Source organism: Lagopus leucura, unplaced genomic scaffold (assembly GCF_019238085.1).
Source record: "Lagopus leucura isolate 7727_CA_CO unplaced genomic scaffold, USGS_WTPT01 Super-Scaffold_739, whole genome shotgun sequence".
Lineage (NCBI taxonomy): Eukaryota > Metazoa > Chordata > Aves > Galliformes > Phasianidae > Lagopus > Lagopus leucura.
Window position 1 is genome coordinate 1,024,606 of NW_024962255.1, and position 12,301 is coordinate 1,036,906.

At 42.6% G+C, this 12,301-nt stretch overlaps 1 protein-coding gene across 4 annotated transcripts in view; it reads left to right on the forward strand.

Annotated features, from left to right (window-relative positions):
• PRKG1 (protein kinase cGMP-dependent 1) overlaps positions 1-12,301 on the forward strand; it is a 392,537-nt gene that overhangs the window by 278,139 nt on the left and 102,097 nt on the right. For all 4 annotated transcript variants that reach the window (XM_042862969.1, XM_042862970.1, XM_042862973.1 and 1 more), the window contains exon 7: positions 3,342-3,436. In XM_042862969.1, the coding sequence (XP_042718903.1) occupies positions 3,342-3,436 (95 nt within the window). The remainder of the gene's footprint in view (positions 1-3,341; positions 3,437-12,301) is intronic.

Genomic DNA, 12,301 nt, shown 5'->3' on the forward strand with positions numbered 1-12,301 from the left:
TTTCATCTTCTTCCAGAAGAAGGACGACTATGACATACACTAAAAATCCTTTCCAGAATAAAGACAACTATGATATACGCTACAAATCCTTTCTGCTCAGACCATATCTGAGGCACCTCCCTTTCCCAACAAGTGTTAAAAGTCCTTCTCGGTACACAGGCCAGCCTGTTGGTGGGGATGCTTTTGACCAACTTGATCAGGTGGTTCCATCCCTAGCAGTCCTCAGAGTCTCTTGGTTGCAAAATTCAAATCCTGTTGACTACTGGGTAACCAGACTACTGGGTACTACTGGTACCCAGTACTGGGTAACCAGACCTGCCTGGTCTGTCCATCCTCCTCATGCCCTTGCAGCTCACCAGCAGATGGAGGAGAAAAGCAGATGGTCCCTGTGTCCTTGTCCATTGCTCCAGAGCTCTCTAATTCCCTTAGAGAAGCTCATTGGCTTTATCTCCCAGGCCTCTGTTGTTTTATCTTCATGTATCAGCTGATGGCCAGAAAAAGGAGTTCAAAGCAATGCACATGGGCTTGCTGAGAAATTCCCAGAGCCTCAGCTGGATCTTGATGGCTTGACAGAAGTTCCCACAGGGATGGTTAAATTCAGCCTAGTTTTTTTCTTCCATCCTCACTGAATTGCAAAAGAGATATTGGTGACTGAGGAAGGATGGAAGTGGGAGGGTGTTTAATTTTAATGCTTGTATTTAAACATGTGAGCTACGCAGTGATATCAGAACTCCATGCAAAGGATACAGCCCAGGATAGGAGAGTAGTGGGCTGGCAGTGAAACATAGAAAAAGTAGCAATGAAACACAGAATAATCATATCAATATATGCTGACTGGGACTTTCTGAGGCAGAGACATGACTCTCTTGCCTATGCTGAAAGCAGACCCAGGAGGCTTAGCAAGCCAGAAAAAAGGCTGGCTCCTTCTCGCGTAACTGGGATCTTGCATGTACTTCCTGCATTCAGCAGCATCTTGTTCCAGCAGCAAAAGCTACTATTAAAAGCTCTGTCCTGCCTTTTATGATAGAGCTTCTGTAGTGACAGTCAAGTCAAGTGATATTTTTTAAATTTCTGAGCTCAGCATTTTTTCTTCCAACCTGTGCTTTGTGAATATTTCTTTTCATAGCAAAAGCCTTTTCTCTTTTTTTCTCCCTCAGCTCCATCCGCTGCAGTTGATCTGGCTGCTGTTGTCATTTAATTGTGTGGGGCATGTGGCTACTAATTTAACCCATCCACGTTCCTCTGTTGGAGTCTGCCTGTGATCAGCAGGCAACTTCTTTAGAATTGGGAAGGTGCAGCAGCTCAGGTGCTTTTAGTACTACAAAAATGTCTGGAGAACTATTTCTCATGTTTATTAGTGTGTGTTTCCTCAAGTCTAAGTGAATAGAAATCTACTTTTGTTCAAAACAGCCTATGTGCAGAAATCTGTTCGATAATACCTTCGATGAAAACAGTTTGATCCCTTCTGGTTGCTGCCTGCTGCTGCTCTGTCCTGTTTAGCATCCTTCTTTTACCGAGGGGCTGCATGTGTGTCATGCTGTGCCACTGTACACCATTTTCCCTTTAATAGCAATGGTGTGGCACCAATTTGATACTATATTGTGCATGTTCGTCAGTGGTACTGTCACTGTTCAGATGTGTCATCACATTGAGCTTTGCAGAAATGACACTCTGGTAATCCCTTAGCATTCATGTCTTAGGATCAGCAGAGGTCATGCAGAAGGAGCTTAAATACACATTAAAGTTGCCTTTGTTTGTCCAAATTTGTTTTTCATCGGCTACAAATCTTCCTGGCTCATCTGTTCCGCTCTCCCTACTCTCATCTGATCTCCAGTGAGTCATTGCAGATGTTAAATGTAGTATGTACTCAGTGCTCTCTAATGACTCAAACCCTCTGTTCTACCCACAGTGCAAGAAAAGGTGCAAGGCAGTGCGACTAAACTAGGATGTCTCTAAATCAGAAGAGTAGTGTCTGAAGTCTCAGATTTTGGCTTAGTGAATTTGCATATCCAAAAGCTCTGATGAAAGCAAATGAACAGCCTGAGATGGAGAAGTGAGATGAAGGATTCTCCCTTATAAATCCTCCAGAGGGTTGCTCATCTAACCTACGTTTGGATAGCTCAGATTTTGGGAATGCTGTTCTACTGGCTATAAACAGAACATGGACAAGACAATTTATAGTTGGTTAATGGCAGGGGAGATGATCCCCGCTGCACCCTGATTGCTGTAATTCACCTACTTGGATATACCGTAAGAAACATGAGTTCCCTCTAATAAAAGTTAGATGAAAAGGAGAAAATATTTCTCATAGAGGGCCACTAGATCCATAACACACATCTTTCGTGAAGTCTTGGCAATGAGCAGAGATGCCAAGCCATCCTCAGCTCCCAGCAGTGTGCTGGGGCTTTGTCATCATGTGGCTGCTGGGATTTATAGCCCATGCTGGCTTGGGCCACTTGCAGAGATAATACAAAGGCGAAGTTTGTTTAGATGATCAATTACTGGTTTTTTTTCTGATATTTTTTCAGAAAATAAAAAGGACCCCCTGTGATAGGGTGTCATCACTCACAGATGTGAAGCCATCTGCCTGTTGTTTCAGTGCCTTCTCATACTTGGGCATGCACTAGGTTATGTGCCACCCAACATTTTACAGTGGGTAAAAGTCTCCATTCATCAGCACTAGCTGCTTTTCTTCTACTGCAAAAATAAAAAATAAAAATAAGATGTTATTTTCCTTTAATTTGTGATTTTTGCTCTAGCTAGAACTATTTCCTCCCTGAATTCAGTACATGATGAAAAGAAAAGGAGCCATTCTTCAGTCCATAATGCTCCAAACTGTTTCATTTAAGTTATGACTAAATGTAGTTGTTTATTTTTTTTTTTCCCCTTCAGTGAACTTAGCAATGCAAAAAATCACGTGGAACAAAGCTAACAGAAACCTATGCCATGTGTCTGTCTTACACACATAAAATATTTGGAATCTGTTTCTGCTGTTGACTCCATATGGCCAATGATGGTGCTTGTGCAGCCAACTCCATGTTTAGAGCTTAAAACCTTTGAATGCACACACGTACTGAGTTTTTCCAGGAGTGGCAGATATCTTAATGGAAAATAAGTATTCATTTTCTTGGATGGGTTTGAGACTGGCTTACGGAGAGTTAGTAATTGCTTGCTGATGGGGGAAGAGTGCAGGCCTGGAGAATTACTTGATTCGCAGAGAGGATATGGACCAGAGCGTTTCCTGAGGGATGTGGGAGATGACTAACCCCTCTCTGAACAAATAGGCTTTATTCATTAATGAAAAGTTTTCTAAATGCTGGTGGTTTTTGGCTTTTCAACAGGTGAACGTCACTCGTGAAGATTCCCCCAGTGAGGATCCAGTCTTTCTCCGTACTTTAGGAAAAGGAGATTGGTTTGGAGAAAAAGCTCTACAATGGTAAGTGCTCCTTATGATGTAGCAATTACTTTGAGGTCGTTTTCCAAGGACTTCCATGGGCCTCAGAGGGCTCTTGCAATCTGGAAATAGCCTAGAATTACATTGGAAGTGGTGTTATGCCTTTGAAGTTGTGCTTTGTCACTTAATGCTGTATATTGCAATGAGGCTGTGCCTTAATGAGGGAATAGGATTTCCTGCAACTCAGTGGCCAAATGTGGAGCTTGCCTTGTTTGTAGGCATAAAAAAATAGTTTATCTTGGTGCCATTCCTGATTGTGCATTTGAAGATCTGAAATGTTCAGTATTATGCAGTTTGATATTTTGCAATTTGGGCATATTTCTCATGGATGTCAAGGACATTATTAAAGCCCAATGAAGATGGGGTAGACAGCTGAAGGCAGGGCAGTGGTGGTGTGTTTCAGATTGTCTTATTATGTATCTAGGATTTTGATGGAGGTGGTAATTGTGTATGTGACCTGCTTTATATAAACAATTTCATTGGGGGTGACTTGGATCAACTAAGAGAATAACAACTATAAATCCATATTCAACAGATTATAAAAATACACTTTATTTCTATAGGGAAGGATAAGAATAAGAATAGGAAAGCATGCTTTAGGCAGGAGCATGGGGCACCAATTAATCTTAGCCGACAAATGTTTCATCTCACTCTGAGTTCTTATCTGTGCGTGCAAGCTGTTGGTCTTCTGGATACTGTGATAATGTATTCTCTCCCTCTTAAATTTTCCAAAAAGAAGCCAGAATGTTTGAAGATCAAATTTTCTGTCACTTCTGGCAGCCATCATGACCTGTCCAGCACAAAGCTTGTCTTGTCTCTGAAAATCTATGCATTAATTCTAAAATAACATTGTTGCTCATCTATGCTCTTATTTTGGTAACTTCCTTTAATACTAATAGCAAGAGCAGGCAAACCTTCCATCTTTTGAAGACCGGATACGGGAAATAAAATACCTGGCATCCCTGAATAATTGTAGCAACATGCAACATCACCTTTAGGATAATTTCTCAGCATTTGAAGTAAAGGTTTTTGGCTAACTGGCTCAGTCTGAAATTAGTGAATTTACAAGAAATACTCGTCTGTATGTATTTGAATTTTCAATATACAGTGACTTTGATCTACTGAAACTGTTAGGTCATATGTTGTGATTTCATGTATGAAGGATGTAATAGCAACTAAAGGCATTTCTTTCTGGGCAGTATAAAAAAAAAGCAGCAGTGTTGATTCTGCATATTGCAGCACAGAAGGAAGATGGATAACAAATATTGTCTAATCTCTGCTAGAAATATTTATACTGCCACAGAAATCCAGCACTGATATACGTTATTCTGTTTCTCTCACTTGCACCAGATGGTAGACATTACTTCACAGTATCCCATTTTATGCCAGCAGGAGCAAAAGAAGTCATGAAATTATCAGCCCCATCACCTTACAGTAACAGTCAGGGCTCCCAACTATTACACTGCTCTCTTCCCTTCCTGGCTGATTAAATCTGAGATCGCAGATGTATAATTTACAGTTTACCAATATGTCATTTGCAATTACTCACAATCAGTTACTTGTGATATTTTCTTAATTGAAAAAGAATACCTGAGTGCCATTTACAATAATTATTTGTATCAACAGGGAAATAACAAATTCATTCAAATAGGCAATGGAAAAGAACTCAGTGCAACCTTATGGCCAATTTACTTTTTACTAAAACTGGCTAATAGTTCTGTCGTGCTGCTTTGGTGGTTATCACAGCTGAATTCCTGAGCAGGAGTATCATCTGTACTATGCTGCAGAGACAGAAAACACGTTCCAGTCTACGTTGGACGGTCCTGGGGAGAATAGTAGAGGAATTAAAAAGGACAAGAGAGGGAACTGGCAATGATTTCCCATTGGCCAAACCCAAACAGTAGCAGTTTGAGCCATTACTTCCCTACTATTACATTATTTTTTACATCATGTATTTGGATAGAACTCTAACCTCAGATGCTGGGTGGAAGGATTATCAGGTTTGGAAACCAGGTTATTAAGTTAGGAAACCAGCTCCAAGTCTTAGGACAAAATAGTAATGGCAGAGGGCTGCTGCTTTGAAGATACAGTGTGGGAGCCTGCCTTGGTGAACAGAGGAGGAATTCTGAAAGCATTACTGATAATTTGGTTCGTAATGCTTTGACTTGAGCAAGAAACCAATGCGTCCAAAGATGAAGTCCAGCAAGTGGGATTTTCTGATGAGTGCTTTGTTTTCCTGACTTCTAAAAGCTCTGCAGATCTCTTAGGGGTGGCAAGAGCAGGAGAATCAGTGGGAGAGTATGCCTGGTTGGGCAAGCCCTTAGTTGGGTGCTCTAAAAGTATTGATATATTTATATTAACATTACTAAAAGTGCTGAGGGCGCATCATACTGAAAAAGAGTAACAGAAAATAGAGGCTTTGCTTTGATTTAAACTTTCACAAATACATTACACGCTTCTTTCAGAGATGTCCAAAAAGCAAGGTGAAAATTGTCAGCTTGCTTGTTTTAATGCTTTTCTGCTTTACTTCTAGGCTGTTGCCTTTGAAAGGTGTGTTTTTTAGGTGTTTATCACCAGAGGTAGCTAGTTCAGTGTGGCTGACACAGATGTTGGGGAGGCAAAAGAGGTTTATTAAAACAAAGCTTAATTTGCCAATTTGTGCTGTCTTTGAAAATGATTTGTTTTTTACTTAGAGTTTATCATCTTCAATCGTGTTTATCAACCTCAATCGTGATGATTTATAAATCATCAGAACACACATTTGCCCTGTAGGTGGTTTTTTGTGTTGTTAGTTAAGCCAAAATGAAACATCTAAGCAAGCAAAACTATAGCAGGGTGACAGCCTGTCAAAAGAGATGATGATGTGTTGGAAGCTGGTTTTAATTACTTGCCAGCATGGCATGTTGAAAAGGTGTGGGGACTGGGAGAATTTCCCTGCCTCCAGCAGTGGTGGAGAGTTGACCCAGGGTGAGACCTGGAACACTGGCTCCCGGCCAAGGCAGCCCCAGCATAGGGCTTCTTCTGCCTTGCTTCCTCGTTTGTAAAGAATAAAACAGAGGGTTTACAAAATGTATTATTTTTTCAATGTCTGTGGTGCACAAGGTGAAGAAGTGCTGGCCCTCAGGTCATGGACAAAGCGCTCTGCCATGGTGACAATTATAATGACACTTCAGCTCCTACTGTAACATACATACGTTGATGATCTGAAAATGAGTACAGCTATGCTTGTCTCTCGTGGGACATAGCAGCACATCTTTTAAGAGGTTTTTGTGCTGCTTCCCATTTGTATCTCCAGCTCTGCAGGCTCCAGTATAGTTGCGTTCCTGCTGTTACAGAAAGCACCTGACCTGTATCTACCTTCCCAAAAATCTCTGGTGTGTTCTGTGTGCTGATAATTCACATGGTAGATGAAATATGGTAGCTATAGCTGTGTGTAGTAGAGTAAAAGAAAATTTCCTTGCTATGTACGTGCCGAGAAAACTGTGATGTGGGGAGGGACAAGTGGCATAAGAAGTAATGAATGTGGAAATCATCGGAACATAGAATGGCTTGGGTTGGAAGAGACCTCAGAGGTCGTCTGGTTCCAACTCTCCCCGTAGGCAGGGTTGCCACTCACTAAATCAGGCACTAAATCAGATTGCCCAGGGCCCCATCCAACCTGGCCTTGAGCACCTTCAGATATAGGGCATCCACACCTTCTCTGGGCAGCCTGTGCCAGGGCCTCACCGCCCTATCAGTGAAAAATTTCCCCTGACATCTAATCTAAATCTCCCTTCTTTTGTTTAAAACCATTCTGTTTTGTCCTATCACTACTTGTTCATTTTAAAAGTGGATTTCTCTCCTCCTTGTAAACTCTCTTTAAATACTCGTAGGTCACTGTCAGGTCTCGCTCAAGCCTCTTCCAGGCTCAATAAGCCCAACTCCCTCAGCATGTCTATATGAGAGGTTCTTCAGCCCTCTCTATGTGAGATCATCTTTGTTGCCTACTGTGGACGTGTTCCAAAAGTTCCACGTGTGGGGGTTAGAATAGAGAGGGATAATCATGTACCTTACCGTGCTGGCCACCCCTCTTCTGATGCAGCCTGATATACTGTTTGCAGTTCAACCTCATGAGGCCATCTCATGTCTGCTCTGCTTTATGGTGGGAGGGGTTTTGCCCTACCGAGAGGTTAATGATGTAAGGTCCAGGGATGAGACACGTGAGAAGTCTGGCTGACGGTGAAGGCTGGGGCAAAGAACTCTGAGTACCTCAGCCTTCTCTATGTCTGCTGTAGCCAGTTCTCCTTTCCAGTTTACCAGAGAAAATACAATCTCATTGGCCTGTCTTTTCTGACCGATGTACCTGTAGAACCACTTCTTGTTATTTTTTACATCCCTCACCAAGTGCAGTTCCATATGTGCCCTGGTTTTCCTCTTCCTGGGTAATACATCCCTGTTCCCACTGCCTGTTCATGTCCTTTTTTTCCCTCGGTTTGACTAGCAGGTCCTTGCCCAGCTGTGCTGGTTTTCTGCCTCCTCTGCTGCTTTTCCTATACTAGGGGATAGGAAGGGGGAAGGGGAAAGGCTTCCTTAAAGAACTTCCAGCTCCACTCTGCTCCTCTTGTCACTGAGAACAGCTTCCCAGAAGATCTCATCCGGTGATTCCTTAAACAACCAGAATTGTGTTCTCCTGAAGATCAGGGTCTTGACATTGATTTTTGCCATGCCTGTCTTCCTCAAGATCACAAACTCCAGGGCATGGTCATTACAATCCAGAGTGCCTCCAGTCTTAACCTCTTTAATGAGCTCCTTTGCATTAGTGAGCACCTTTAATGCATCTTTATATCAGCTGACAACATCAGAGCTTTACTTTTCCAACTAAATTAATACAGGAATTAAATACAATCCCCAAAACTTTTTGAAAGATCTTTTAGCTGGCAGCCAAGATGAAAATGAGACATCAATAGGGCATTAGAGTATCGACAGTAGCATTGATTTGCTTATTTTTCTGAAATGCTGCTATTTTCTCTTGCTATGATTCAGTTTATAAGCAAGCTTCCAAAATAAATCATTCTTATTAAGTTTGTTTAAATACTGCATGAGGTGCTGGGATTCTGCTAATGTTCTTTGCTCCCTGTAGTAACAGCAAGTTTTTATGGGATTGTAACATTGCTCTTGCTCAACTTACCTTTGTATTAATTCTTCCCCAGGTAAGAACCCAATAGTTGTTTTAATCAAAAAACTGAAGTACCAAAACCTGGAAAACTGTTTAACTGACTGCCTTGCCACCCTGCTGTCTTTTCTTCACTTTCTGCCCTTTTACCAATTTCTCTTCTGTTCTTCCAGAGATACTTTTCTGCAGTTGCTCACCAATAGCTTTTGAAGGAGTACAAGGATTTATTTACTTGGTTTAAATGACAAAGGATCAAAACTGTTACTCAGCAGTTAAAACATAGCTGATTTGGATGGTAAAACAGATTCATAATCTATTTGAAATACCACTTTCTGCAATGCAGCACCACTCACTCAGTGCCCCATACAATTCACAGCAGCCGTAGCAGCCCTGAAGAGGAAAAGTACCAGCTGTGGTGGTTGCTATTTTTAATTGTTTTTCAGTTTTATTTATTTTGTTGCTTTGTTGTTGCTGTTTTGGTAAAATGGGCACGACTGTTGAAATTAATCCTCCTCATGCTCACAGTAACACTGGATGTATTTCATAATCCATTGCTGTCAGATGTTTCCTATTTTACCCCATTGTTGGACATGCAGATTTTGGATTATTACAGATCATCTGCTGGGACATATCTAACAAGTTGCAGTTTGCTAAATGCCCTGTCATTGCTCCCAGCCCTCGCTGTGCCTGAAGAGTTGTGGACGGAGAAAGGACAGAGAAAGTCCTTGGCTGAACCTCCCAGAGAACACAGAGCCATGTTTCACCTTGATCGGACACTTTGCTCTCAATGCTATGCTTCCATTAAAATCTCACCATCTGCTGACCTATTAACCCAATTACCTTGATTTTTTTTTTTTTTTTTTTTTTCAGAGAAGGAGAAGGTAAGAGTGGCTGGAAGTGCTTGTTGCTCTGAGGCATTTGTTGGCAGGCAGGGAGAGGTTCTCACACAAACGTGTAAGTGGCAAACAGAAGTGTCAGCACAGGTTGTTATTACAGGTCAGGAGCTCAATTTCTGTTTTGCCAAGAAGTACCTATCCTTCTCTTTCTTCTCCTGGGACACATGATGTACCGCACAGCAGCTCTCTGCCCTGTTATGATTTTTGAGTTGCTGTTTTTCAGTGTTTACAGCTAAGTCAGGTTTCTTTACGTTTACCTATCCTATGGATATAAGCTCCTAGAGACTGGCCACTTGTCTAAAAGAAGGCTGTGTGTATTGTAGCACTGCAGAATTGAAAGTTACCCATCCTTTCATGGGGTTCATCACAGTCCTTGGGCACAAGAAGAAGCCCCTGTGGCTTTCAAATTCCCAAAATATAAACCAAACAATGCCTATGCTCCTTCCTGCTGCCTGCTCTGGCCCCAGCTGAAAGTATGTTCGTTGATTCTTTTTACTTTGGAAGCCATCAGTGCCCTTGGGAAGCAGGTGTCACACCATTGGCAACATGGAGGGGGCTGTAAGAAGGCAAAAGGAGCCTGTGATAGGGACCAGGATGCCCACTGGGGTGGTGGTCATAAAACTGAAGCAGTCTTCAAATACTGAGGCACAGGGGAGTACATTTAAAAGCACACTAATCTTTTATCTTCAGTTTATAGGAGGAAGCACACTTCATCACCCTTGTTGCTAAATAATGGGACTTTTACTCTGACTGTTCAGCTGCCCTTCTCCTGTGCAGCTCCCTGTCTGTACATCCGGCATGCGGTCTCCAGGGACCTGCAGGAAGTTATTTTATCCATTACATCAGCTACTTTTTACATTTATTACCAGTGTTAGGCAATCTTAAAAGGTATTTCAGCCATGATGGCCTTATTTCCTGCCCTCTCCTCTGGATAAGATGGATCTCTGTCTGTAATGCCATATGAAGCCTGGGAGCAGCTCACAGGGGTGCAGGCTGATGGGTTTTGATGGCAGAGGAAGTTATGGGTTTGGAATAAGGTTAATGGTCTGAGAACAGCCCAGGGGAGCCCTGATTCAGGCAGTGTGGCACTGAGCGGTTTCATCCCACAGCACTGGGAGCTCCCGGAGTTGGGAAGGGGTTCTGGAAAGCTGCTGGCAAAGATTTGAAATAAATCCTCTGAGGCTTTGGGAGAGCAAGAGCCCCAACAGCTGGAAGCAAGGAGGCCAAGTGACAGCTCGAGAGTGTCACTATCTACTGCTCCCCAGGGCTCAGCATCCTCCCCAAGTATCTGGCCCTGCTGGAGCCAGGGTGGTGGCAGGGAGACTTCTGCATTGGTCTTATGAGTGCTCACCACGTTTTCCAGTAGGCACCATTAACTGTCTCTGCATCCCATCTGGACTGGTTGTCTGGGTAAGTGCCCTGCTATCAGGGTCCTCAGGCAGAGTGTTGCTCTAGAGCAGATGAAGACATTTTATAGATTAATTCCCAAAAACATAACTACTTCTGGAAAGTAAATTATGAAATCTTCATCAGGGCCTCGGCAGTCTGTTTAATTACATTATTGCAAGCAAGTAGTGGTTGCTAATGCAGATGCCTCACTCTGTGTTCGCCACAAAACAACAGCCAGTAGTACATTGGCTTGCACAGGAACTCGCTTTGGATACCTTCAGCCTGTTGCAAGGAGCTTGTAATGCGCAGGGAATGGCCGTGGCAGTGCTGAGGATGCTAGTTAGGGGCTCAGCCTGTAAATGAGTAGGCAGGTTCATACCAATTCCTGTTACACATGCTCCGGCTCGCAGCTACAGAGACATAGCTGTGCCTTTGTCACCTGGTGAAAGTCAGAGTTCCTTTTAAATCCCTTGAAAAAGCTGAGGAGCAAGGAGATGAAAGGAAACAAAGGGACAAGAGGTACTGGCTTTAACAGCATCCTGCCTGCAAGAGCAGCGTTGTGACTACAGCCATGAAGGGTGCATTATGCTTTTCAGACAGCAGTGAATTGATAGTATTGACTCTTACTGCCTTAAGTAGGACCATAGATTGATCACACTTAGTGAAACCGAAGGTCCATCTAGCTCAGAATCCCTTCCGCTAGAGCATCCAAAGGCAAAGCAAGAACATCCTGAACCAGAGCTCTGGCTTTGATTTACAGCCCTTGATGGATTTTCAATTTGCTGTCAAACTCAAGTAAGCATTTTTAAAATCCATGGCCTTCTGTGGCAATTAGTTCCATGGTTTAAGTATGCAAGATGAGAAGAAATGCCATTTGGGGTGTTGGTTCTGCATGGGGGAGGGTTGTTAGTTTTTGCATGGGCCATCTGCTCCTCTCATGAGATGCATCCTAGTCCTTAGGCACGCAGTTGACTGATTGGCTGAGAGCTCAGCAGCCCATCGTCTGAGCCTGCAGACAGGCAGCAAGCTTTTTACTAAGGCTAATAGTTTAATCTTACTTTGTTTGCAGTGTCTAGCATCTCAAATGACTTGCTAAGATCTCTGAAAATTGATCCCTCTTTTTTCTTTAACAAAAAGTCGAATTTTTATATCAAGTTCTTTGCAGCAAGAAGAAACTGAGAGCAGTAGCATCCTGCATTTTGACAAACAGCTATTCAGTTGGTTTTTATTAGTTAATGTCCCCGTGATATAGGATACTCAGGCAGGTATTGGTGAGTTTCCCCTAGCAGTGTTTTAGATTTGTGGTGTCCAGGGTGTCCAGGAGCTGTCCTCCCAGACTTGCATAGACTAAAGCTTTCTTTAGGATCAAGGCAATACAGCAATGAGGGAAACTGCGACACCATCTATGTT